Source organism: Oncorhynchus nerka, linkage group LG14 (assembly GCF_034236695.1).
Source record: "Oncorhynchus nerka isolate Pitt River linkage group LG14, Oner_Uvic_2.0, whole genome shotgun sequence".
NCBI classification, from domain to species: Eukaryota; Metazoa; Chordata; class Actinopteri; order Salmoniformes; family Salmonidae; genus Oncorhynchus; species Oncorhynchus nerka.
In genome coordinates, this window is record NC_088409.1 from 43,753,051 (window position 1) to 43,778,587 (window position 25,537).

The window sequence follows — 25,537 nt, forward strand, 5'->3', positions numbered from 1 at the left end:
GAACGACTCCAAGTACACATCAGAATCCACAAAGAAATGGTTAATTGGCCACAAAATCAACAGTTTGCAATGGCCATCTCAGTCTCTGGACTTGAAACACATTGAAAACCTGTGGTTTAAATTGAAGAGGGACGTCCATAAGTGTGGATATCAAGGATTGGATGGATTCTATATGGAGGAATGGTCTAAAACCCCTACCAATGTGTTCTACAACTCAAACATTGTAGAAAAAGGCTCAGTGCTGTTATCCTTGAAAACAAGGTTGTCAATCATTTTGACCCTATTACACACTATTTCTCTGTGCAATTGTATTAGTTTAAAAAAGAAAACACGTGGCGCATACAATCAAGCTTAATTTATTTTCTAACTGACATTTTTGATCATCTTAATCAAGCGTGCCAATTTCAGACCCCACTGTACTTTACTACTATGTGTTACAGAAACGTAGCTACAGTATGATTATAGTAACGCAATACAAAAAAAAACTCCCACTTCCCTCCAAAATATCCTCATAGTATTGATAATGTGTGAAATAATGTGTCAAGTGGAGGATAGAAATAACATTTCCAAACCTGCTTGATTGCAATGAAATCCCATTAATGTCTAGGTTATTTTGTTTTAGATATTTTGCACAAAAGTATCTTTCAAATCAAATCAAATCAAATGGTATTTGTCACAAGGTGTAGACCTTACAGTGAAATGCTTACTTACAAGCCCTTAACCAACGATGCAGTTTTAAGGAAATACCCCTCCCAAAAAGTAAGAGATAAGAATATCAAATAATTAAAGAGCAGCAGTAAATAACAACAGCTGGAACCGGTACAGAGACAATGTGCGGGGGCACCGGTGTCGAGGTAATATGTACATGTATGTAGAGTTATTAAAGTGACTATGCATAGATAATAACAGAGAGTAGCAGCAGCGCAGAAGGGTGGTGGGGGAGTCTTATGGCTTGGGGGTAGAAGCTGTTTAGAAGCCTCTGGGACCTAGACTTGGCACTCCGGTACCGTTTTCCGTGAGGTATTAGAGAGAACAGACTATGACTAGGGTGGTTGGAGTCTTTGACACCGCCTGGTATAGAGGTCCTTGATGGCAGGAAGCTTGGCCCCGGTGATGTACTGGGCCGTACGCACTACCCTCTGTAGTGCCTTGTGGTCGGAGGTCGAACAGTTGCCATACCAGGCAGTGATGCAACCTATCAGGATGCTCTCGATGGTGCAGCTGTAAAACCTTTTGAGGATCTGAGGACCCATGCCAAATCTTTTCAGTCTCCTGAGGGGGAATAGATTTTGTCGTGCCCTCTTCACGACAGTCTTGGTGTGCTTGGACCATGTTAGTTTATTGGTGATGTGGACGCCAAGGAACTTGAAGATCTCAATCTGCTCCACTCCAGCCCCGTCGATGAGAATGGGGTGTGCTCAGTCCTCCTTTTCCTGTAGTCTAAAATATATAATTTTGATGTACAGTATGTTCTAAATGCAGCATAGTATATCGGCTGAAATTATTGTGCTTTACAAGCTAATTGAATATACAGTGGGGCAAAAAAGTATTTTTGTCAGCCACCAATTGTGCAAGTTCTCCCACTTAAAAAGATGAGAGAGGCCTGTAATTTTCATCATAGGTACACTTCAACTATGACAGACAAAATGAGAAGAAAAAAATCCAGAAAATCACATTGTAGGATTTTTAATGAATTTATTTGCAAATTATGGTGGAAAATAAGTATTTGGTAACCTACAAACAAGCAAGATTTCTGGCTCTCACAGACCTGTAACTTCTTCTTTAAGAGGCTCCTCTATCCTCCACTCGTTACCTGTATTAATGGCACCTGTTTGAACTTGTTATCAGTATAAAAGACACCTGTCCACAACCTCAAACAGTCAAACTCCCATCTCCACTATGACCAAGAACAAAGAACTGTCAAAGGACACCAGAAACAAAATTGTAGACCTGCACCAGGCTGGGAAGACTGAATCTGCAATAGGTAAGCAGCTTGGTTTGAAGAATTCAACTGTGGGAGCAATTATTAGGAAATGGAAGACATACAAGACCACTGATAATCTCCCTCGATCTGGGGCTCCACGCAAGATCTCACCCCGTGAGGTCAAAATGATCACAAGAACGGTGAGCAAAAATCCCAGAACCACACGGGGGGACCTGGTGAATGACCTGCAGAGAGCTGGGACCAAAGTAACAAAGCTTACCATCAGTAACACACTACGCCGCCAGGGACTCAAATCCTGCAGTGCCAGACGTGTCCCCCTGCTTAAGCCAGTACATGTCCAGGCCCCTCTGAAGTTTGCTAGAGAGCATTTGGATGATCCAGAAGAAGATTGGGAGAATGTCATATGGTCAGATGAAACCAAAATATAACTTTTTGGTAAAAACTCAACTTGTCGTGTTTGGAGGACAAAGAATGCTGAGTTGCATCCAAAGAACACCATACCTACTGTGAAGCATGGGGGTGGAAACATCATGTTTTGGGGCTGTTTTTCTGCAAAGGGACCAGGACGACTGATCCGTGTAAAGGAAATAATGAATGGGGCCATGATTCATGAGATTTTGAGTGAAAACCTCCTTCCATCAGCAAGGGCATTGAAGATGAAACGTGGCTGGGTCTTTCAGCATGACAATGATCCCAAACACACCGCCCGGGCAACGAAGGAGTGGCTTCGTAAAAAGCATTTCAAGGTCCTGCCATGGCCTAGCCAGTCTCCAGATCTCAACCCCATAGAAAATCTTTGGAGGGAGTTGAAAGTCCGTGTTGCCCAGCAACAGCCCCAAAACATCACTGCTCTAGAGGAGATCTGCATGGAGGAATGGGTCAAAATACCAGCAACAGTGTGTGAAAACCTTGTGAAGACTTACAGAAAACGTTTGACCTCTGTATTGAGATAAACTTTTGTTATTGACCAAATACTTATTTTCCACCATAATTTGCAAATAAATTCATTAAAAATCTACAATATGATGAAAATTACAGGCCTCTCTCATCTTTTTAAGTGGGAGAACTTGCACAATTGGTGGCTGACTAAATATTTTTTTTCCCCCCACTGTATCTAATAGTAGACATATTGTAGGGATGATCTTTTAAACGTCAAACCAAATATTGAGTTTTTTTTTTTTTTTAACTGCTTGTTTACCCTTATCACTTCCGATGATTGTTAACTAGCTCCTAGCGTTTGCTAAAGATAGTTGAAGTGTGTAGTGGCTGTTTAATGAAAACCAATTACTGTTTCTCCTGGCCCATAGACTACTTTTGGGTTGATAAACCATCATCAAGTTGTAAAATGCTGAACTTCCCATTGAGGCCATGTTGATAAAACCATGAAGCACCAATCAACAGGAAGAATGCAGGACTTACCATCGTCCTCTTTGACAACCTGTGAGAAAGAAAAACCTATTTACAGCAGTGATACTATGAGTTAATTACTAATTATTGATGTTTCAATATAATGACTGGTGTTTTACAATATTCATAAATTTACTGTCTGAATTTGTACAAACCAACACCAACAGTTATGATGTAAAGGCAAACCATTGCTAGAATAATTATATATTCAGTCAATAGTTTTTAACTTCCTGAAAAAGAACATCACGGTAATTCCGTGCTAAAAGGTCACTTTAGAAATATAACTCTTGTTAGAAAGCCAATATCAAAGAAACCTCTTATGATTTTAATCATTCTCAAAAATAATATTGACTGTTGCACTTTGTGCAAAGAAGACCATTCATGTAAATACTCAAGTTAAAACTGAGATTACTTCAGTTGAGACGGACCTGCAGCTTTCATGTTGTATGGCCTGTGTGTTTGCAACACAAACATGTTACTGATATACTTTACAGACGGTCTTTGAGTTAGCGGTAAAGCACACATCAGTTCTGTTATTAATGCAGAAACACATATCCCAGTGATAAAGAGTGGTAAGGACACTTGACCTACATTTGGACAGAAAAAGGATTGGTGTCTACAGGATCAGCGTCCCCCCGCGGGACGGTTGAGCTAACATAGGCTAATATGATTAGCATGAGGTTGTAAGTAACAAGAATATTTCCCAGGACATAGACATATCTGATATTGGCAGGAAGCTTAAATTCTTGTTAATCTAACTGCACTGTCCAATTTACAGTAGCTATTACAGTGAAATAATACTATGCTTTTGTTTGAGGAGAGTGCACAATTATGAACTTGAAAATGTATTAATAAACCAATTAGGTACATTTGGGCAGTCTTGATGCAACATTTTGAACAGATATACAATGGTTCATTGGATCAGTCTAAAAATGTGCACGTACACTGATGCTATCCAGTGGCCAAAATCTAAATTGAGCATGGGCTGGAATAATACATTATGGCCTTTCTCTTTCTCAGATGTAGTCAAAACAACAAGATTTTCTTTAGTGTACACATGCAGCACTTCAGGGAGACTGTGATGCATTTCAAGTAAACTCTACCCACAGGTCCTACATAATCTGCTATAGACTATCCATCTTGATATCATTTTCCATGTATTATTGTTACAGTTTTCTTCCGTCGAATGAGAGGAGGACCAAAATGCAGCATGGTTATTTCAATACATCTTTAATAAAGATAATAACAAACAATAGAAACACTAAACGTAACATGAAAACCCAAAACAGCCCTATCTGGTGCAAACAAACACAGAGACAGGAACAATCACCCACGAAACACTCAAAGAATATGGCTGCCTAAATATGGTTCCCAATCAGAGACAACGATAAACACCTGCCTCTGATTGAGAACCACTCTAGGCAACCATAGACTTACCTAGACAACTCTACTATACCACAATCCCATAACCTACAAAAACCCCAAGACAAAACACACCACATAAATAACCCATGTCACACGCTGGCCTGACCAAAATAATAAAGAAAACACAAAATACTAAGACCAGGGCGTGACAATTATCTAATTTCTATTCACTGGGGGGGATGTGTAAGAACTGTCCATCTGCATCCTGTTTAATCAAACCAAAATGAAATTGGCAGAAGTAGTGACCTCATTGCAGTTTCGCATCCCTTTGCACATCAGCATGAAATATGTTTGTTTGGTAAAATATAACCTTTGGTTACTGCAGTATAGCCTGAAGGGCTGCAGTATAGTGAAATGTTTTCAGTAGAAAGTATTTTTTTTAAAATATATAATATTCTGAATGCATTTATGTTGTGATTCAATGTATAGTTGAAACTGAAATGTAATAAAAAAGTATTTCATTGATGTAATTGGTTGATTGTTTTATAGCTATAAACCTCAACAGCCTATCCATCACTAGCATCTGGACCCTACCAGACACTTAGTCACCTTAGACCCTTCTCATGAACATTTCAACTTTGTTGAAAGTGCTACATGTATAAAGAAAGACAATGAGAAAACAACATGCAGTATCTTTAACCGTTGGTCACATAATGTGAGAAATGTGCTTACTGGCTACTTACAGCACATTTTGTTCAGTGCCAATGTAGTGTCAATGACATATTTCTGTTTTCTGTTTCTATTCCCATTTTTGATTTCTCTGTGTGGATTTCAATAAAAACGTATATATATTTACTGAAAAGCAATAATTAATATGCAAACAAATTTGTTTAACCTTTAAAAGATTTTGGAGATTTCTTGGAGATTATATGTGGATTTTGTAATATTAAAAAATAAATGATAAAGATGGAGCTGGGATTTGTAGGGCTGGTTTATGCAGAAATATTGTCTGTTCATATTTAGATATTCAACATATCTGTAAAAAGGAAATAGATACTGTTTAATTATGTCAATCATTTTTGCCGTGCTTCTACACCTGCATTGCTTGCTGTTTGGGGTTTTAGGCTGGGTTTCTGTACAGCACTTTGAGACATCAGCTGATGTACGAAGGGCTATATAAATACATTTGATTGGATTTGATTTGAATTCCATCATCTCTGTTGATATAATGTTGCTACCATTTGTTCACATGCTTTTGTAATAAGAATACACATTACTTGGTGAAAATACAATCTAAAATACAACCTGTTCAAGTATTTATCAGCTGAACAGCACTGACACTCAATAGCAGTGATCAAGAAAACGAGATGGAAGTTAGTATATGAATATATACACATTTTGATGGAACATTGTTACAGTTTATCTGAGACCCACGGCCTCAAAATGGCATCCTGCACAGGACCCAAACGTTAGACTACATCTCCTCAGTCCCAGATGTATCTCTTAGTAGTATTTTTTGTATGTCATCATGATTGTTGTGGCATTTGTAGCCTCTGAAACATTAGAAATCTGTCCACTCGTCTGAGACCACACGAGTCCCCTACACAAGCATGTGTTGTGCCAATGCTAAACAAGTGTATTACATATTTTTCCTGTCTTCTCTAATATGTGGTGATTATGTAGAAAATAAAGGATATTGTGATATTCTGAGCCAGAGCTAAAGGTACAGTAGTTTTATAAGTGTCACAAAAAGACAACACTGGGCTTAAAGAGTTTCCAAACTGAGAAGTAGGTCACATTCATATATTGATAGACAGGTTAGAGATTGTTTCCCTTCCAGATTCTGCATATATGGACAACCAAACATAGCTGTGGGAGGTAGGGGTGCTGAGCAGTGGGAGGTAGGGGTGCTGAGCAGCGGGAGGTAGGGGTGCTGAGCAGCGCCCCCTGATGAATTAGAAATCAGTGCACTAAGCCTTCATAACTCCTGTATGAGTGGACAGAAATAGTTGTCAGCAGCGCGGGTAGAACAAAATCTCTTTCCAAGTTAAGCCAGAAAGGACAACCAAACAAATATGAATAAATGTACGATAGATGTTCTCCATATATAGGAAACCCGCAAAATAATTGATGCTTTCAAAGATATTAGTTTTTGATAGCATGATAGTTGGATTGGTCAAGTTGACCAATGTTGCTATTTCAGACAATATATGACTTAATTTCCAATGTAAATACCATTACACAATATTCTCAATGCTTTTGATCCATTTTGATGTGATTTTTATAGAATTTCACAATGTTCTACCGTCAAAGCCTAATGTTTCATTTTTGCTGTTTCCAGAAATTCTTTCTACAAACAAAATAAATAAATACATATTATTTTCATAATCAGAGGTCTATTACAAGTATTTCTCAAGGGTAATAACATTTTTTCCTTCTAATTTGGATCTATGCTTGGGTCTCGCAGGGTTAAAGATTTATAATACATACAGCTTTGAAAGTTCCTCATTTTCCAAAGACACAGTCAGTCAGTCAGTCAGTCAGACACAGTTGCAGTTGAATAGGACATACAAACACAACATACTTCTTATTTGATCCTCCCTACTATTCTATCTGTTGGCAAAAAAAGGTAAGTTATTTAATAATGTCATAATAAATGTATAGGAGCGAACATTTATTTACGGATGAAAATTGCTACCGTTTTAGTGATTGTACTCGGTAACACTTTACATTATGGTGCTCTTATTACTCAAATATATATATTTTTTGGGTAATTGATTGGAACATTTTACTGTGTAGTTATTCCTGTAAGTACAGTGTAATAGGTGTTGTGATTAGTCATTGTTACACTGTGCTTGCCCTGTACTTACAGCAGTAACCCTAACCCTTACCCTAAACCCTAAGTACAGGGTAATAGGTGTTGTGATTAGTCATTGTTACACTGTGCTTGCCCTGTACTTACAGCAGTAACCCTAACCCTTACCCTAAACCCTAAGTACAGGGTAAGTCCAGTGTAACAATGAGTAACTACAATACTTGTTACACTACAGGGACAATTACACAGCAATAAAGGCACTGGAATGTAAAATGGAACTGTTAAAGAGGAATTTACACTGTGTTAGCACCATCAAATCGTATTACAATCTGTGCATATACACCCTCGGGAAGAATATGTTGCATTTGTTTACATTTTGTGACAAGCAAGCATAAAGATATGCAAATGTTCATGTTCTCATCCATTCATAGAATGTTTGGAAATGATGTAGAGTCAGGTATTTGTAAAAAAAAAAAAAAACTATATAAATTACGAGTGGGAAAGTGGCCGTGCGTTTGGGCAATTAATAGACACTTCATTAAGTAAAAACACTGGACACAGACTGCTGCGCCATAACCAATCAGAGCTATATGGGCGTGTGCCATTCACTTTGATATTTTACTGCACTGGACTGTGTGTTTACAGGCAGCAGCACAGCACGGCTTTGGTTAAATCATTCTTTTGAAAGCAGTAGCACACAGCAGTAGTCACAAAATAAACCCTATCCCTCCGCAAACAACCCTTTTGGAATCCCGGAACGTCACAGGTGTTCACCCAAATTTGCCAGGACATTGTGTCATGGTCCCCTGGAGGTTTTGTCTAGTTCCCGGTTTGTTCTGGAGATATCCCGAAGGTTTATAGGATGTTTTTAGAAGATTCTGTCATTGTCTCCTGGATATTTTTGTTTAGTTCCCGGCTTGCTCCGGGGACGTCACCTGATGCTTGCAAAGACCCGATGCCCCCCCCCCCCACACAGACAAAAATGTCCTACCCATTTTCAGAATCACTTCTTACTGTCGCCAAGCCGAAAAAAGCCCTGATTGGTGAACCACTGATCCATTCACAGCTCTTTGTCTGTTGGCAAGGTTAGGGATACTCCCACTCAGTGCTTGCAGCATACAGTGTTTTCAATTTACATACATTACACACTTTGACATACATGAATACATTGTGTGTTCATTTACAGTAATTATTATTCAACCTTTCCTGATCTGAACTCACACCCTCTTGGTTCATGGCATTCCGATCTTTTGGCAACGCCACCATGTCTGACTCAATGACGTATTTCACCTGTATTCCTACACTTAGTACTTCAAAGTAAATCTCAGCTCTGTTAAAAATACACGGAAGGAAAACTATTATATTCATCTGTAACGTTTTTCCTCCTCTTCTGACGAGGAGTACGAAGGATCGGACCAATGCGCAGCGTGGTGAGTGTTCATGTTATTTATTAGGAACAGAAACACAACAAAATAACAAAGAGTGTGAAACGAAAACGAAACAGTCCTGTAAGGTGCAGCAACACAAAACCGAAAACAACTACCCACAACCCATAGTGGGAAAACAGGCTGCCTAAGTATGGTTCTCAATCAGAGACAACGATTGACAGCTGCCTCTGATTGGGAACCATACCAGGCCAAAACCAGAAATACAAAACATAGAACAAAAACATAGAATGCCCACCCCAACTCACACCCTGACCAAACTAAAATAGAGACATAAAAAAGGAACTAAGGTCAGGACGTGACATTATCATAGTGAAGTACTAAGCAGAAAGATCAGCAAATCCAGAGGTTATGAGTTCAAATCTCATGGTACAGATTCACATTTTTTAAATATGGATCAGAATGATCCGGATTCTGTAATCCACTTTTTTGCAATCCAGGATCAGATTGATCTAGCTGTTTTTGAGTTTTTTTCTTCTTCTGTGAATTGAATAGATTTAAATGTTAGAATGTTAGAGTTTTTAAAAATGGAAATGTTTTATTCTGATCCTCCATATAGGGATCCGGATTTGGTAATCCAATCTGACCTTTAATCAGGATTAAAAGTTGTTTATTGCATTTTTCAAAACTCAAAGGTGGTGATTAGGATAGTTTTGATGCCGAAAATCAGGACTACCTTGATCCCATTCTAATCCAGATGAATCCATTTGAAAAACTGTCCCCTGATGACTGGTAAAGCAAATGTCTTGAGAACATTTTACAAATGTCTTAACATGGTCCTCAATGACGTCCCAATAATTTACAGGGAACTCAGCAGCAGAGAGGAGGTCGTTCACTATCTTTACCAAGGCAGTTTCAGTGCTATGCATAGCCCAGAAGCCCGACTGGAGGGGTTCAAAAGTTCATGAGAGACCCTGTGTTGTTGGATTTGTGATGCTACCACCCACTCAAGCACTTTGCATGCATTAGCCTTGTACAAATCATCCTGATCTCGCAAGCTCACGTTCTGTTTCGCTTCACGGACCGAGCTCACAATGGTGTGTACGAGGCTATATGATTTGGGCTAATGTGTTGTATGGAGATTACTACAGTTCCATGCCTGGACGTTTTGGAATTCTAACCCCTGTTAAACTTTGCGTGTTTGAGCTACAGACTGCTGGACTATGACTCTCACAAGCCACACAAGAGTTGTTAGAAAGTAAGAAGTTTCCAGGACATAGTGTCTATAATACTGTAATAAGCTAACATAGTTGCTGTCACAAACTCCAAACCCCAGACAGTTTTCACTGACTAGTTAGATATTATTTCCAACTGAGCAAACAGTTACCGGTACTTACAGCATTCTTATAAATACATTTTTCATTAGGTTTTTTACACCAATTTTTTTATTGACATTTGTCAAATCAAGTTCCATTTCCTGTAGTACACGATCAGCTCCTTTGTTGAGGGAGAGGTTGTTGTCCTTGCACCACACTGCTAGGTCTCTGATCCCCAACTAATAGGCTTTCTTGTTGTCGTTGGTGATCAGGCCTACCACCGTTGTGTCGTCAGCAAACTTAATGATGGTGTTGGATTTGTGTGCAGCCACGCAGTTGTGGGGGATTAGGGAGTACAGGAGAGGACTAAGCATGCACCCCTGAGGTGCCCATGTGTTGAGGGTCAGCATGGTGGATGTGTTGTTGCCTACCCTCACCACCTAGGGGTGGCCCGTCAGGAAGTCCAGGAACCAGTGACAGAGGGAGTTGTTCAGTTCCAGGGTCCTGAGCTTAGTGATGAGCCTGGAGGGCACTATGGTGTTGAACACTGAGCTGTAGTCAATAAATACAATTCTCATATAGCTGTTCCTCTTGTCCAGGTTGGAGAGGGCAATGGGGAGTGCAATAGAGATTGCATCATCTGTGGATCTTTTGGTGCGGTATGCAAATTGGAGATGGTCCAGGGCATCTGGGATAATGTTGTTGATGTGAGTCATGACCAGCCTTTGAAAGCATTTCATGGCTACAAAAATAAACTACAAGGCAATAGTGACTTAGACAGGTTACTTGAAGAGAGCAGGCAAGAAGATTGTCAGGTGTCCGACCCCATAGCAACCACCTGATCTTGGCAACCTATCAGTGGCCTGGTCACAGAGGTCACTGGGAGTTTGGGCAGACAGTTTATGACCCCCTAGTCTCTCTGGCAGCCAGGGGATGGGTGGAGTAAGTCTCACAGGCAGGGGAATCTATAACAGCTCTACCACTATACCATGAATAAATGCCACACAGCGGATGTTGACTGTAAAAAACGAAATCCTTCATTTCACATGCAGAGGTAATACAAGCTAATAACTGTGTTATTCCCCCTGCTCTTCCCCGACAGAGACATGGCTGGCGCTTTAAGATTCCTCCTCAGTGGGTGTCTGCTGCAAGGTGGGTGGCTGTGGGAGTTGGGATCACTGGCCAAGATCAGGGGTGAAAGTAAGGCGGTACGGTCCAGTATGGCGTCCAGGCAAAATAAAGAGTGGAGGTACGCCGTACCGGTAATCATGACCCTATCACCGTAATCATTTAAAAATATCATTAAAAAGTAGGCTATTACACTATTATGTATCATTACTGCATGTCAGAGGCATGAAACATTTGTGATTTACTTGAAAATGTGTGGTATTGCCTACACTCCAAAATGTGATGTGGTTCGAGTGGATGAAGGTGCTCGGGTATAGCCTGGTAAAGGAGCCATTCGGATTATGAAATCAGATGAAAACCTCATGACGGGTTGTGTTTATGACATAAATAAAGGTAATACATTTTAAAAGTTAAATGACAAATCTTTACGACTAGGCCCACAGAGATCCTATTGAATTAACTGGGATTCTATAACTAATTCTATGATTAGGCCCATGAAAATGCACACATAAGAGGTCCCGTACCGGGAAGGAATTAAACCTTCTTTCACCCCTGGCTAAGATGATATGTGCAGCAGCAATGTGTGGTAATAATAATGAATTAGTTCTTGATACACACTCACACCCTAACAAATGTCCTATGTTGATCGTAAATATAAAAATTTGAATAAAGTGTCACCCAGCTGGAAAAATGGACTGGTGCGGATACACAGTACACCTAAAATACTGTCTTTCTTGAGTTGAATGAGTCAAATCGAACTTGTGAGACTAAAGACTTGTGCTGTTGTGTGTGTGTGTGTGTGTGTGTGTTTTAGGTGTTCTCTGTGCAGATTGGACAGCCTTGATGCCTCAGAGTATAGAGGCTCTGAAGGGATCATGTGTGCGCATTCCCTGCTCATTTACACTTGGTTCCATAAAGACAGTGGACTATAATCCCTGCCTAAAGACTCACTCATGTAATGCCATTTGGATGAGAGGGGGAACAGATAAGACAAACACAGTAGGCTCCAGTCCATCTGGGAACTTGAACCAGAAAGACTGTACCATAATCCTGGACAACATGCCTACTGGTGACGAGCTTTACTTCAGACTAGAATGTGGCAACTGTGTCAAGTTTAATTTTGGCACACCTGTTCAAATCAATATCGCAGGTAAGCCACATAGCTATCCAATCAAACGGAATTACTGACCACACATGATTCTATACACTTTACCTCGACAAAAACGGCATGAAATTGTATTTAACGCATTTTTATTTATAGACTTTGTTTTCACTTATCTCATTGAACAATTGATTTATTATCATTGATAGTGGTTTTGTTTGTTCTTTTTTGTTTCATTGAGCTAGTAACGTGTCTTTCTATTCTAGACACTCCCCCCACACCCACTCTCACCCCAGCTACAGTGGAAGTGAGGGAGGGGACCTCAGTGAGTTTGATTTGCTCTGCCGCAGCCCCATGTCCCTCTCTCCACCCAACTCTGACATGGACCCCCAGTCTGGGTCAAAGTGAGGAGGGACTACAGGAGAATCAGGATAAAACTCAAGTCAAGACCTCTTCTCTGACCTTCACTGCTTCATACCTCCATCATGCACAGAATATCTCCTGCACTGCTCTCTACAAACAACAAGATGGCAAGAATGTCAAATCACCTGAAACTAGTCTGACCGTCACGGTTCTATGTAAGATCATTTGGACTTTTTTCCCACCTCATATTAGCATCAGTTGTTTGGTTTTGTTTCAGTCAAACATGAATAACATTGTGTGCACTTTCTCTAAGTTTCTCCCAAGAACACCTCAGTGTCAGTCAGTCCCTCTGGTTCGGTGTTAGAGGGCAGCTCCATGACTCTGACCTGCAGCGGCAATGCCAACCCAGCAGTGAGCTACACCTGGTACAGAGTCAATGGAGTTCAGGTGACAACAGTGGGGTCTAGCAGAATGCTAACTATCCAGGTGTCTGCAAACAACAGTCAGTTCTACTGTGAAGCCAGAAATGACCATGGAACCGAGAACTCCTCTGTCATTCAACTAGATTTGCCATGTAAGTACTTGCACTATCTCAGTAGCAATGGGTGCAATGGCGGCACCACTAAATTCAAACGTTGTCCCTGTTTTTCAGATCCTCCCATGTATACCTCAGTGTTAGTCAGTCCCTCTGGTCCAGTGGTAGAGGGCAGCTCTGTGACTCTGACCTGCAGCAGCAATGCCAACCCTGCAGTGAAGACCTACACCTGGTATAGAGTCGATGGAGTTCAGGTGACATCAATAGGACATGGAGAGAAACATCAGACTCAGGTGTACACAGATCAAAGAAAGTTCTACTGTGAGGCTAAAAATGTCCATGGAACACAGAACGCATCAGTCTTTGAACTGGATGTTATGTGTAAGTATACAATGAAACTATGGATGGGCACGAGTATTTGAGTACTCAGGTACTCGATTCAAGGTTTGTATTTATTTCCTATAATCAAATGCAAGTACTCAAACTGTACAAATGCAACTATTTAGCTGGTTAAATTCATAAGCACTGACATTTCAACTCTAAGATGGATTTGATGTTTAGAGAATACAGTATGTCAAATGCAGTGAAAATATGTTCCTTTTGTTTTTCAGTTGTGTAAAGAATAACCAGCACAACCAGTACAACTTACATTTATTTACGAGAGTACTCAAACACCGATATTTTTTCAAATGCACATCCATATTAAATACAAGTATTGAATATTTCTTTGCAATCACTTTGTACAGTTGAAGTCGGAAGTTTACATACACCTTAGTCAAATACGTATAAACTCAGTATTTCACATTTCCTGACATTTAATCCTAGTACAAATTCCCAGTCTTAGGTCTGTTAGGATCACCACTTTATTTTAAGAATGTGAAATGTCAGAATAATAGTAGAGAGAATGATTTATTTCAGCCTTTAATTCTTTCATCACATTCCCAGTGGATCAGAAGCTTACATTCACTCAATTAGTAATTGGTAGCATTGCCTTTAAATTGTTTAACTTGGGTCAAACGTTTCGGGTAGCCTTCCACAACCTTCCCAGAATAAGTTGGGTGAATTTTGGCCCATTCCTCCTGACAGAGCTGGTGCAACTGAATCAGGTTTGTAGGCCTCCTTGCTCGCACACGCTTTTTCAGTTCTGCCCACAAATTTTCTATAGGATTCAGGTCAGGGCTTTGTGATGGCCACTCCAATACCTTGACTTTGTTGTCTTTAAGCCATTTTAAGCCAAGTATGCTTAGGGTCATTGTCCATTTGGAAGACACATTTGCGACCAAGCTTTAACCTCCCGACTGATGTCTTGAGATGTTGCTTCAATATATCTACATAATGTTCCTGCCTCATGATGCCATCTATTTTGTGAAGTGCACCAGTACCTCCTGCAGCAAAGCACCCCCACAACATGATGCTGCCACCCCGTGCTTCACGGTTGGGATGATGTTCTTCGGCTTGCAAGCCTCCCCCTTTTTCCTCCAAACGTAACGATGGTCATTATGTCCAAAAAGTTATATTTTTGGTTCATCAAACCAGAGGACATTTCTCCAAAAATGATGATCTTTGACCCCACGTGCAGTTGCAAACCGTAGTCTGGCTTTTCATGGCGGTTTTGGAGCAGTGGCTTCTTCCTTGCTGAGCGGCCTTTCAGGTTATATCGATATAGGACTCGTTTTACTGTGGATATAGATACTTTTGTACCTGTTTCCACCAGCATCTTCACATGGTCCTTTGCTGTTGTTCTGGGATTGATTTGCACTTTTCTCACCAAAGTATCTTCATCTCTAGAAGACAGAACGCGTCTCCTTCCTGAGCGGTATGATGGCTGCGTGGTCCCATGGTGTTTATCCTTGCATACTATTGTTTGTACAGATGAACGTGGTACCTTCAGGCATTTGGAAATTGCTCCCAAGGATGAACCAGACATGTGGAGATCTAGAATTTGTTTTCTGATTTATTTAGATTTTCCCATGAAGTCAAGCAAAGAGACACTGAGTTTAAAGGTAGGCCTTGAAATACACCCACAGGTACACCTCCAAATGACTCATTGACTCAATTGACTCAATTAGCCTAACAGAATCTTCTAAAGCCATGACATAATATTCTGGAATTTTCCAAGCTGTTTAAAGGCACAGTGTATGTACACTTCTGACACACTGGAAATGTAATACAGTGAATTATAAGTGAAATAATCTGTCTGTAAACAATTGTTGGAAAAATTACTTCATGCACAAAGTAGATGTCCTAACCGACTTGCCTAAACTATAGTTTGTTAGCAAGACATTTGTAGAGTGGTTGAAAAACAAGTTTTAATGACTACAACCTAAGTGTATGTAAACTTCTGACTTCAACTGTGTGTATATATATATATATATATATATATATATATATATATATATATATATATATATATATATATATATATATATACATATTAGTATTTTTTTTGTTAGACTCCCCAAAGAACACCTCAGTGTCAGTCAGTCCCTCTGGTTCAATGATAGAGGGCAGCTCTGTGACTCTGACCTGCAACAGCAATGCCAACCCAGCAGTGAAGACCTACACCTGGTACACAATCAGGGGAGGTCGGGAGACACCAGTGAAGAATATGCCAGAGCTAACTGTCCAGGTGTTGACAGATAACAGCATGTTCTACTGTGAGGCCAAAAATGACCATGGAATCCAGAAATCATCTGCCTTTCAACTAGATATGATGTGTAAGTACACAATAAAATAAATGTGTATAATATTTTTGAGCTATACACACAAAAACAATTGTTCTATATAGTACCAAATAAGGGTTATTTGGCTTGTAACCATAGCGGATCCTTTTTTGGTATATATATATATATATATTTATACACAAAAATAAGCTTCTATAAATAACCATGCTCATAAGGTTCTAAATGGAACCTCTGTGGTGATAAACATAACCATTTCCTAAGGGTCTATAAAGAATCATTAATAAAAGGTTCTGAAGAACACCAAAACAGAGTTCCGCTATGGTTACAAGCATTTTGGGGGCTATATAGAACCCTTTTTCATGTTTTTTTATATAGAATCTTTATGGACAATAGTTTTATAAAGATACTTCCTCGGTCTCAAAGGTTCTTTGTAGATCTTTTTGAAGAACCATACAGGGTTCATTATTTTGTTTAACCATATCACAATGTTAAAGGTCCAATGCAGCCATTTTTATCTCGATATCATATCATTTCTGAGTAGCAATTAAGTACCTAACTGGGATTGTTTTAAATAAAAACGTGTCAAAAAGAAACAAAAATATCTTCCTAGCAGAACAATTTCTCTGTCACCAAGCAGGCCAAAATTCCATCCTACCAAAACAGGTGGAAATTTCAGACCATCTTTTCAAACAGCTGTTACGTTAAAAGGGCGTTATCATACGTTTTTACAATTTCACAGTATTATTCCAACCCCATGGTGTGGAAATAGAATCTGAGTGTACAAAACATTAAGAACACCTGCTCTTTCCATCACATTGACTGACCAGGTGATTCCAGGTGAAAGCTATGATCCCGTATTGATGTCACTTGTTAAATCCACTTCAGTCAGTGTAGATGAAGGGGAGGAGACAGATTAAAGAAGTATCTCTAAGCCTTGAGACAATTGACACATGGATTGTGTATGTGCACCATTCAAAGGGTTATTGGGCAAGACAAAATATTTTTGTGCCTTTGAACAGGGTATGGTAGTAGGTGCCAGGCGCACAGGTTTGTGTCAAGATCTGTAACCCTGCTGTGTTTTTCACGCTCAACAGTTTCCTGTGTGTATCAAGAATTGTCCACCAACCAAAGGACATCCAGCCATCTTGTCAGAACTGTGGGACACTTTTGACACCTTATAGAGTCCGTGCCCCGACGAATTGAGGCTGTTCTGAGGGCAAAAGGAGACGGGGACGGGGGGTGCAACTCAATAATAAGAAGGTGTTCCTAACGTTTGATATAATACATTTATATGAAACACAGGAATACCTATGTTTGACAGCACTGGGCTTTTAAAATTCTTTAGGTGTCATAATTGTGTTAATTGACAAGTTGAATCAGGTGTGCCAGCTCTAGAACAGCTGGAGACATCTGAGGAGAGAATTGTTCTCAGTTGACGGAAGGCCATACAGGAGTATTTCACAAGACACTGTGACTGACCGTAGTCATAATGATGATGAAATAGCATAACACAAAAAAAGATAAGATAAACTGGAATGACACTCTCACTCGTGGTTGCACAAGAAGAGCCGTGCTTCTACACATGCATTGCTTGCTGTTTGGGGTTTTAGGCTGGGTTTCTGTACAGCACTTTGAGATATCAGCTGATGTACGAAGGGCTATATAAATACATTTGATTTGATTTTGATTTGATTTGATTTGAGGTGTGAGCAAACCCTTACATTTTAATTATCACTAAGAGAGGAAAGAACCCTTTTCAGAAATGCAAAGAATCAATGAGGAGCTCAAAGGGTTCTTGGAGCCATCACCCTTCCAAAATAACCCTGGAGGAACCCTATTTTCTAAGTGTGTAGCCAGTATCATAACACACACTATGTTTACTTATTTCATTCAGTATCTGTTGTTTCTTTCCCCCAGACCCTCCAAAGAACACCTCAGTGTCTGTCAGTCCCTCTGATTCAGTGTTAGAGGGCAGCTCTGTGACTCTGACCTGCAGCAGCAATGCCAACCCAGCGGGGACCTACGCCTGGTACAGACTCATTGGAGATCAGGTGACATCAATAGGACATGGAAACAAACATCAGACCCAGGTGTACACAGATCACAGACAGTTTTACTGTGGTGCCACAAATGACCATGGCACTAAGAACTCATCAGTCATTGAACTGGATGTATTGTGTACGTATAATTCTGGAACTATTGTTTGTACTCAATTTTAGTTTTGAGGATAGCACCAAGTTTTAAAACGATTTTTTAAAGCCTTTTTACTGTTTTTACACCTGTCTCTTCAGATCCTCCCAAGAACACCTCAGTGTCAGTCAGTCCCTCTGGTTCAGTGTTAGAGGGCAGCTCTGTGACTCTGACCTGCAGCAGCAATGCCAACCCAGCAGTGAAAAACTACACCTGGTACAGAGTCAATGGAGACCATGTGACACAAATTGCTAATGAAAGAGAGTTAAAAACGGAAGCATCTATAGACAACCACCAGTTCTACTGTGAGGCCAGAAATGACCATGGTACAAAGAACTCATCAATCATTCTACTGAATGTGCTATGTAAGTACAACATTACAAACATACTGGAGCCTCAAGTAATAACTTATTAAACAAACCAAAAAACAGGTAGAACATTTTAATGGCATATTCTTTGTTGTTTTTCAGACCGACCAAAAAACACCTCAGTGTCAGTCAGTCCCTCTAGTTCAGCAATAGAGGGCAGCTCTGTGATTCTGACCTGCAGCAGCAATGCCAACCCACCAGTGGGGAGCTACACCTGGTACAGAGTCAATCAAGAACAGGTCACAGAAGTGGGATCTAGCAGAATGCTAACTATCAAGGTACCCGCAGACAACAGCCAGTTCTACTGTGAGACCAGAAATCGTCTTGGATCCCAGAACTCATCTGTCACTCAACTAGATGGGATGTGTAAGTGCAAAATTAAAACAAATGTACACAATAGTTTAGCACTATGGCTAGTGTCATAACACACTCTAAACGACCTGTTTCCACACAATATGCTTCTTCACATCTTCAGATCCTGCCAAGAACACCTCAGTGTCAGTCAGTCCCTCTGGTTCAGTGGTAGAGGGCAGCTCTGTGACTCTGACCTGCAGCAGCAATGCCAACCCAGCAGTGAAGACCTACACCTGGTACAGAGTCAATGGGAGGGAGGGAGTCATTGTAGGATCTGGACAGAGCTTCACCTTCAATAAGATTGCTATCAGTGATAGTGGGCGGTACTATTGCGAAGCAGAGAACAAGCATGGGGTGGACAACTCAACAACTACTAACATAGATGTGACATGTAAGTTGTTACACTTCCATATCCTGTGAACATACTTTAAAGGGGCAGTGCAGTCAAAAATGTGATAAAAAAACATATATATTTCCAAGCACTGAGGTCATACTAACACTCTGAAATTGTGGAAACGATGCCCTTTCTGTGTAAGTGCTTAAATTTGTTGGGGGGGAATGCCTGGAATTTCAGCCTAATCATGTGGGATGGAGTTTTTGGCCCACAGCATGTCATCACATTCTGATCTAATTATTCTGACCAATGACCAGTCATCTTTTATTTGTATACAGTATGTATCCTCCTACTTTTAAGTGGTAAGTGGGGTAGGCTCTAGAGAGTCTGGACCAGGGGTTCCCAAACTTTTTCACTCAGGCCCCCTTCCAGCATTGGGAAATATCTCTCCCCCCGCGCGCACACAAAACGTCTATTTCTATGGGCACAAGCACGGTTCATGATACAAACTGTTCACACCCCTCTTGTTGATGGAGATAACATTTTGTAGGTTTAAAGCTTATGTCCTGCAATTCTACACATTCTGTCATCACGTGCAGAGAACATTTTGCAGTTTTGAAGCAACGTTTCTTGCAAGTCTATACATTTTGCCATGTCTAATGTGTATTCATGTGATATTTGAGCGTCACAAACATTACAACAAAATCTATGAGCTAAAAAACCTAGCTTAAAAAAAAAGACGCTGACATGGACTACTTGATTTGGACATTTCTGACAAGTTACAAATAGCTCTCCAAGGTATGAAATGACTGACATGACAAGAAGAAAACTGATGGTTCACTACCAAATTACGAAAATGCACCTTGTGCATTTTATTATTACAACTTCCAAGTGTAAGTTGAAAGCCGGACTGAGTTCCTTTAAACACGTTGCATGACTTATTAAACATTATACAACGGGTGGGTCTAATCCTGAATGCTGATTGGTTAAAACCACATTCCAGTCGGTGTCTATTCCATAAATTACCACCAGCTAAATCTATTACATTAAAATGCCTATTTACTCTGTTCCATCTGACTGCACAATCCACTGTCTCATCAGCCCAGCCAGGCACTTTATAAACTTGATCTTCACTATCTTCACTACATTCCCTCACATTTATTTTAGACTAACATTTAGTTTTCAACAGAGGACATTTGTATAAACCTTGCTGTCTATCTCTCTGACATTTGCAGCATTGTTTCAATATTAAAATTAGATCTCCAGATGTCCCATAGTAATGACCTCGTCGGGATGAGACAGACAGGCAGGCAGCTTTTCTCAGCCAGTCAAAATCATGAATAACGTCATTTTTATGGATATATACAAAGAACTATCGATAGAAAACAGGTAAAACAAAACAATGTGTAATTCGTTTGCTGTCTTTCCAGATTCCGTTTAATGGTATTGTGTTAGCTGTGTTGCTGGCCAGCTCCTCTGAACAAGTGTCCTGACAAGAGAGTACATTTTCAATGCCAGGCGAAGTCGCGCCTTATTAGCTCATTGTTATGGATGTATCCAAATAAATATCACTAGAAAACAGCTTAAACAAACCCGGCTACTTTGCTGTTATTCTGGCTACACTGTTTGACGTGACTGTCAGTTAGCCGTAGTTGGCTCGCTAGCAAGCAAAAGATAAGAACGTCGCCAGACAATTATGGCAATGGAACATTTAGAACCAACGACTGGGTCGCGTCCATAGATACAGAACTGTTTCAATATGCTTTGTGTTGTAGTCACGGCAGACAAATATATATATTTAAGCAAACTTTATTAGGCTTTTGCTATAAGAACAAAAATACTTAATGACTGGCTCGCGTCTCTGGCAACCGAACCGATAGAACGAACGACCAGCCGGCTTGGATAGCAACCCTAGATTTGTGTCGGGACTATGTCTTGCGGAAGGATGAAATAGTATTAATAAATAGATCAAAATAATGGTTTTAATTAAAATATCTAAATCATTATTTTAATATGTTGGTGTCCCATTGTATAAAAGTGATAATGCCCTCGAATGCCGGTGTTTGAAGGATATATTGGTACAGTTTGCCTGCCCTCAACTTCGTCTCGGCCCTAACAACACCGTGCCAATTTATCCTCCAAACACCGGCTTCTCTGGCGTTATCACTTAATCGAAAAACAGATATAACATTTCACTGCATCATTTGTTTTGGTTTTTCAGACCCACCAAAGAACACCTCAGTATCAGTCAGTCCCTCTAGTTCAGCAATAGAGGGCAGCTCTGTGACTCTGACCTGCAGCAGCAATGCCAACCCACCAGTGGGGAGCTACACCTGGTACAGAGTCAATCAAGAACAGGTCACAGAAGTGGGATCTAGCAGAATGCTAACTATCAAGGTACCAGCAGACAACAGCCAGTTCTATTGTGAGACCAGAAATCGTCTTGGATCCCAGAACTCATCTGTCACTCAACTAGATGGGATGTGTAAGTGCAAAATAAAAACAAATGTACACAATAGTTTAACACTATAGCTAGTGTCATAACACTCTAAACTACCTGTTTCCATACAATATGCTTCTTCACTTCTTCAGATCCTGCCAAGAACACCTCATTGTCGGTCAGTCCCTCTGGTTCAGTGGTAGAGGGCAGCTCTGTGACTCTGACCTGCAGCAGCAATGCCAACCCAGCAGTGAAGACCTACACCTGGTACAGAGTCAATGGGAGGGAGGGAGTCATTGTAGGATCTGGACAGAGCTTCACCTTCAATAAGATTGCTATCAGTGATAGTGGGCGGTACTATTGCGAAGCAGAGAACAAGCATGGGGTGGACAACTCAACAACTACTAACATAGATGTGACATGTAAGTTGTTACACTTCCATATCCTGTGAACATACTTTAAAGGGGCAGTGCAGTCAAAAACGTGATTAAAATATATAGATATGCAAAAAAATATAGAAATATACACCACCGTTCAAGTTTGGGGCCACTTAGAAATGTCCTGGTTTTTGGAAGGAAAGCAACTTTTTTGCCCATTAAAATAACATCAAATTGATCAGAAATACAGTGTAGACATTGTTAATGTTGTAAATGACTATTGTAGCTGGAAACAGCTGATTTTTTAATGAAATATCTACATAGGCGTACAGAGGTCCATTATCAGCAACCATCACTCCTGTGTGCCAATGGCACGTTGTGTTACCTAATCCAAGTTTATCATTTTAAAAGGCAAATTGATCATTAGAAAACCCTTTTGCAAGCATGTTAGCTGAAAACAAGGACATTTCTAAGTGACCCCAAACGTTTGAACGGTAGTGTATATGTTTTGCATTTCAGCATGTTCAGGTGGGATGGAGTTTTTGGCCCACAGCATGACATCACAATCTGATCTGATTATTCTCACCAATGACTAGTCATCTTTTATTTGCATGTGTATCCTCCTACTTTTAAGTCTAGACCCGGGGTTCCCAAACTTTTTCACTAAGGAGAAAGCTACCTGCCTGAATGCATAGTGCCAACTGTAAAGTTTGGTGGAGGAGAAATAATGGTCTGGGGCAGTTTTTCATGGTTCGGGCTAGGCCTCTTAGTTCCAGTGAATGGAAAGCTTAACACTACAGCATACAATGACATTTTAGACGATTCTCTGCTTCCAACTTTGTGCAAACAGTTTGGGGAAGGCCCTTTCCTGTTTCATCATGACAATGCCCCATGCATAAAGTGAGGCCTAAATGGTTTGTCAAGATTGGTATGGAAGAACTTGACTGGCCTGCACATAGCCTTGACCTCAACCCCATCGAACACCTTTGTGATCAATTGGAATGCCACTGCGAGCCAGGCCTAATTGCCCAACAGCAGTGCCCGACCTCACTAAGGCTCTTATGGCTGAATGGAAGGAAGTCCCCGCAGCAATGTTCCAACATCTAGTGGAAAGCCTTCACAGATTTTTTTAATGAGATGTCCACTTGAGCCAGCTATTTGCTGTTTCAAGTGGGAACTCTTCCGACTGAGGAATAAGTTTCACACATACCAATGTGCTAAATTCACCCCTCAAACTTACTCAACAGCAACCCCAGCTTTGAGCTGAGCTCAACTGTAGATCTGAGTCACTAGGAACTACTGTAAAGGACGTAACACTGCTTGCTTAGCGAGTACTGCTTCCACCTGATTTGGCTCACACCAAGCCTGATGTCAATACAGTTTTCTGTTCCTAAAACTAGAATCTGTTATTAACAGAGTGCAGTAAGTTTTGTAGATGTGACCCTTTGTCAAAGTTTCTAAAAGTTGTGTTGTTTACAAGGACCGCAATGGCAAATTGAGTTATTGCACACGCAACGCATACTTCACAGCGAAGGTGTTCCCTAACGGAAATATGCAAATACATGCTAGAACCCACCAATAGGATCTCGCTAGCTCTTGCTTGGCTCTGCCCACCTCCTTGCTCGTTCTGCCCACTATGCTTAATTTTCCCATTGAAAACGACACAGAACTATCTCGGGTTAGTTATAAATATTTTTGACTTAACTGTCTTCCTCCTCTGTTGTCTATAGTTGCTCCAAAGATTCTGCCCTCCTCTCGCTGCATCAGAACTGCTGATCAGATCAACTGTACCTGTGAGAGTCATGGGAACCCCTCTCCCAAAGTGGAGTGGCGATTGGCTGGACAGCCTGTCAATCACTTTACTAACACTGTCGTCAGAGAGTCAATGGGCAGCACAGGCCTGAGAAGCTCCCTCACCACCCACCAATCACAGGAGGAGGACACACCCCCTCTGGTCTGCCTCAGCACCAACTCTGTAGGATCTTCCAGCCTCCAGTTCTGTATTCAATGCCTGGGCAGTCACCAGGGGCTGGGCAAAAGCATTGAAGTTCTTGAGGGTAAGTGCTTTATGTTATCAAATGCCATACATACACGTTGTGCAGCATTTGGTGTTTTTCTGCAGTAAAAGCGGTTTGGATCTGGTCAAAACATAATTGTATAGTATAGGTACTTTGAAATACACAAACCAGTCATCATCATTCATAAGGGGTTTGGACACCAGAATTGACTGGATTAATGATCTTGATAACCTTGATAACAACTTTTGTAAGTCTATCGATGAAAGTTTTTTCTGTTCTCCCCTAGGTCAAGTTTCCTTGCCAATCTTCATCACTGCAATATTTGTTTCTGCATTAATGACAGCACTGATATGTGCTTTACTGTATCTCCGAAGGTAAGGTCATCACTCTTTAAATGTTCCGGAAATACTGCACATATTTGTGTCTTTATACTTTTTGTGCTTTACATTAACTTAGTTCCTGACTCTGAAGTCAACACTTATTTATATCTGATTTGACCAGTTTTTTGTATGATGATTTCACAGGGTTTGGTATCCTTGTTTTACGGTACTCAGAGGTCATTACAAATATTACGACAGTGATGTGGGGATGAACCTAGTTCCGACCAGTGGTGAGAGGACACAGGTAAGCATCATCAGATTCATCCTGGAAATATATTGATAATGAAATTACAACAAAAAAAGTCTGTTAAGTGTCTATAAATGTATGTTATTGCAGGATCCTCCTGCGCCAGAAGAAGACATATACGCCAACAGCATGATACCGAGTCAGGCCAGGAGACAGGGACGCAAACAAGACCTAGAGGCCCCGAATCTGGGTCCCAAACCCCTGCCTTCCTCCAAAGCCATCTCTGAGACCGACCGAACCAGCCTGCCCAATCTTATCGCTGACACTGCTACAAATCCAGGAGAAGGCACTGCAAAGAAGGAGGGGGAGGATGTGTTTTATTCCAGTGTGATTTGGAAGAAGAAGACGTGGATGAAGAAGAAGAATGAGGGGTCCCTTGACGGGGGAAGGGAGGCGTCTAGCGGTTCCTATCTGGAGGAGGAAAGGTGTGTGCTGGGAAATGTAGGCAGACACAGAATAAGTAAGGTACTGGAGATGGATCACCTGCAGTTTCTCTAGTTTTTCATGAATATAATGTAGGTCTATTGTACTTTCACAGAGATATATTGCTCTTACTGAAAGTATAACGCTGTCTTTTTCACCACAAAACAAATAAAAACATGAAATGTCCACCTTATTGTTCTTTATTGTAACCTAATGTAATTGTTCACAGCATTATGATGACCTACGTTCTGTATAACCTTTAATGTTGTCAAGGTATTTAAAACTCTTAAACTTACTCTAATATCATTGAATGTACCAACACTAACAAAAAATGAGAAGAAAAAAATATGAAGGTGTGTTT

At 40.4% G+C, this 25,537-nt stretch overlaps 1 protein-coding gene across 3 annotated transcripts; it reads left to right on the forward strand.

The window, feature by feature from the left end:
- The first annotated feature begins 7,246 nt into the window (after positions 1-7,246).
- On the forward strand, positions 7,247-25,362 carry LOC115141179 (B-cell receptor CD22-like). 3 transcript variants are annotated; one of them, XM_029679892.2, is made up of 17 exons: positions 7,247-7,346; positions 11,336-11,385; positions 12,176-12,511; positions 12,730-13,041; positions 13,140-13,400; positions 13,479-13,742; positions 15,815-16,078; positions 17,963-18,223; positions 18,337-18,600; positions 18,706-18,969; positions 19,079-19,348; positions 21,513-21,776; positions 21,884-22,153; positions 23,839-24,165; positions 24,413-24,500; positions 24,651-24,750; positions 24,844-25,362. In XM_029679892.2, the coding sequence occupies exons 2-17, from the start codon at positions 11,340-11,342 to the stop codon at positions 25,249-25,251; spliced, it is 3,999 nt and encodes a 1,332-aa protein (XP_029535752.1). In that variant the 5' UTR covers positions 7,247-7,346; positions 11,336-11,339; the 3' UTR covers positions 25,252-25,362. The 3 variants fall into 3 exon arrangements, with proteins under 3 accessions (XP_029535752.1, XP_029535753.1, XP_064856178.1); XM_029679893.2 differs by having other exon boundaries at positions 7,265-7,346; positions 11,336-11,482; XM_065000106.1 differs by lacking the exons at positions 7,247-7,346; positions 11,336-11,385 and adding an exon at positions 11,574-11,754.
- Positions 25,363-25,537: the final 175 nt, after the last annotated feature.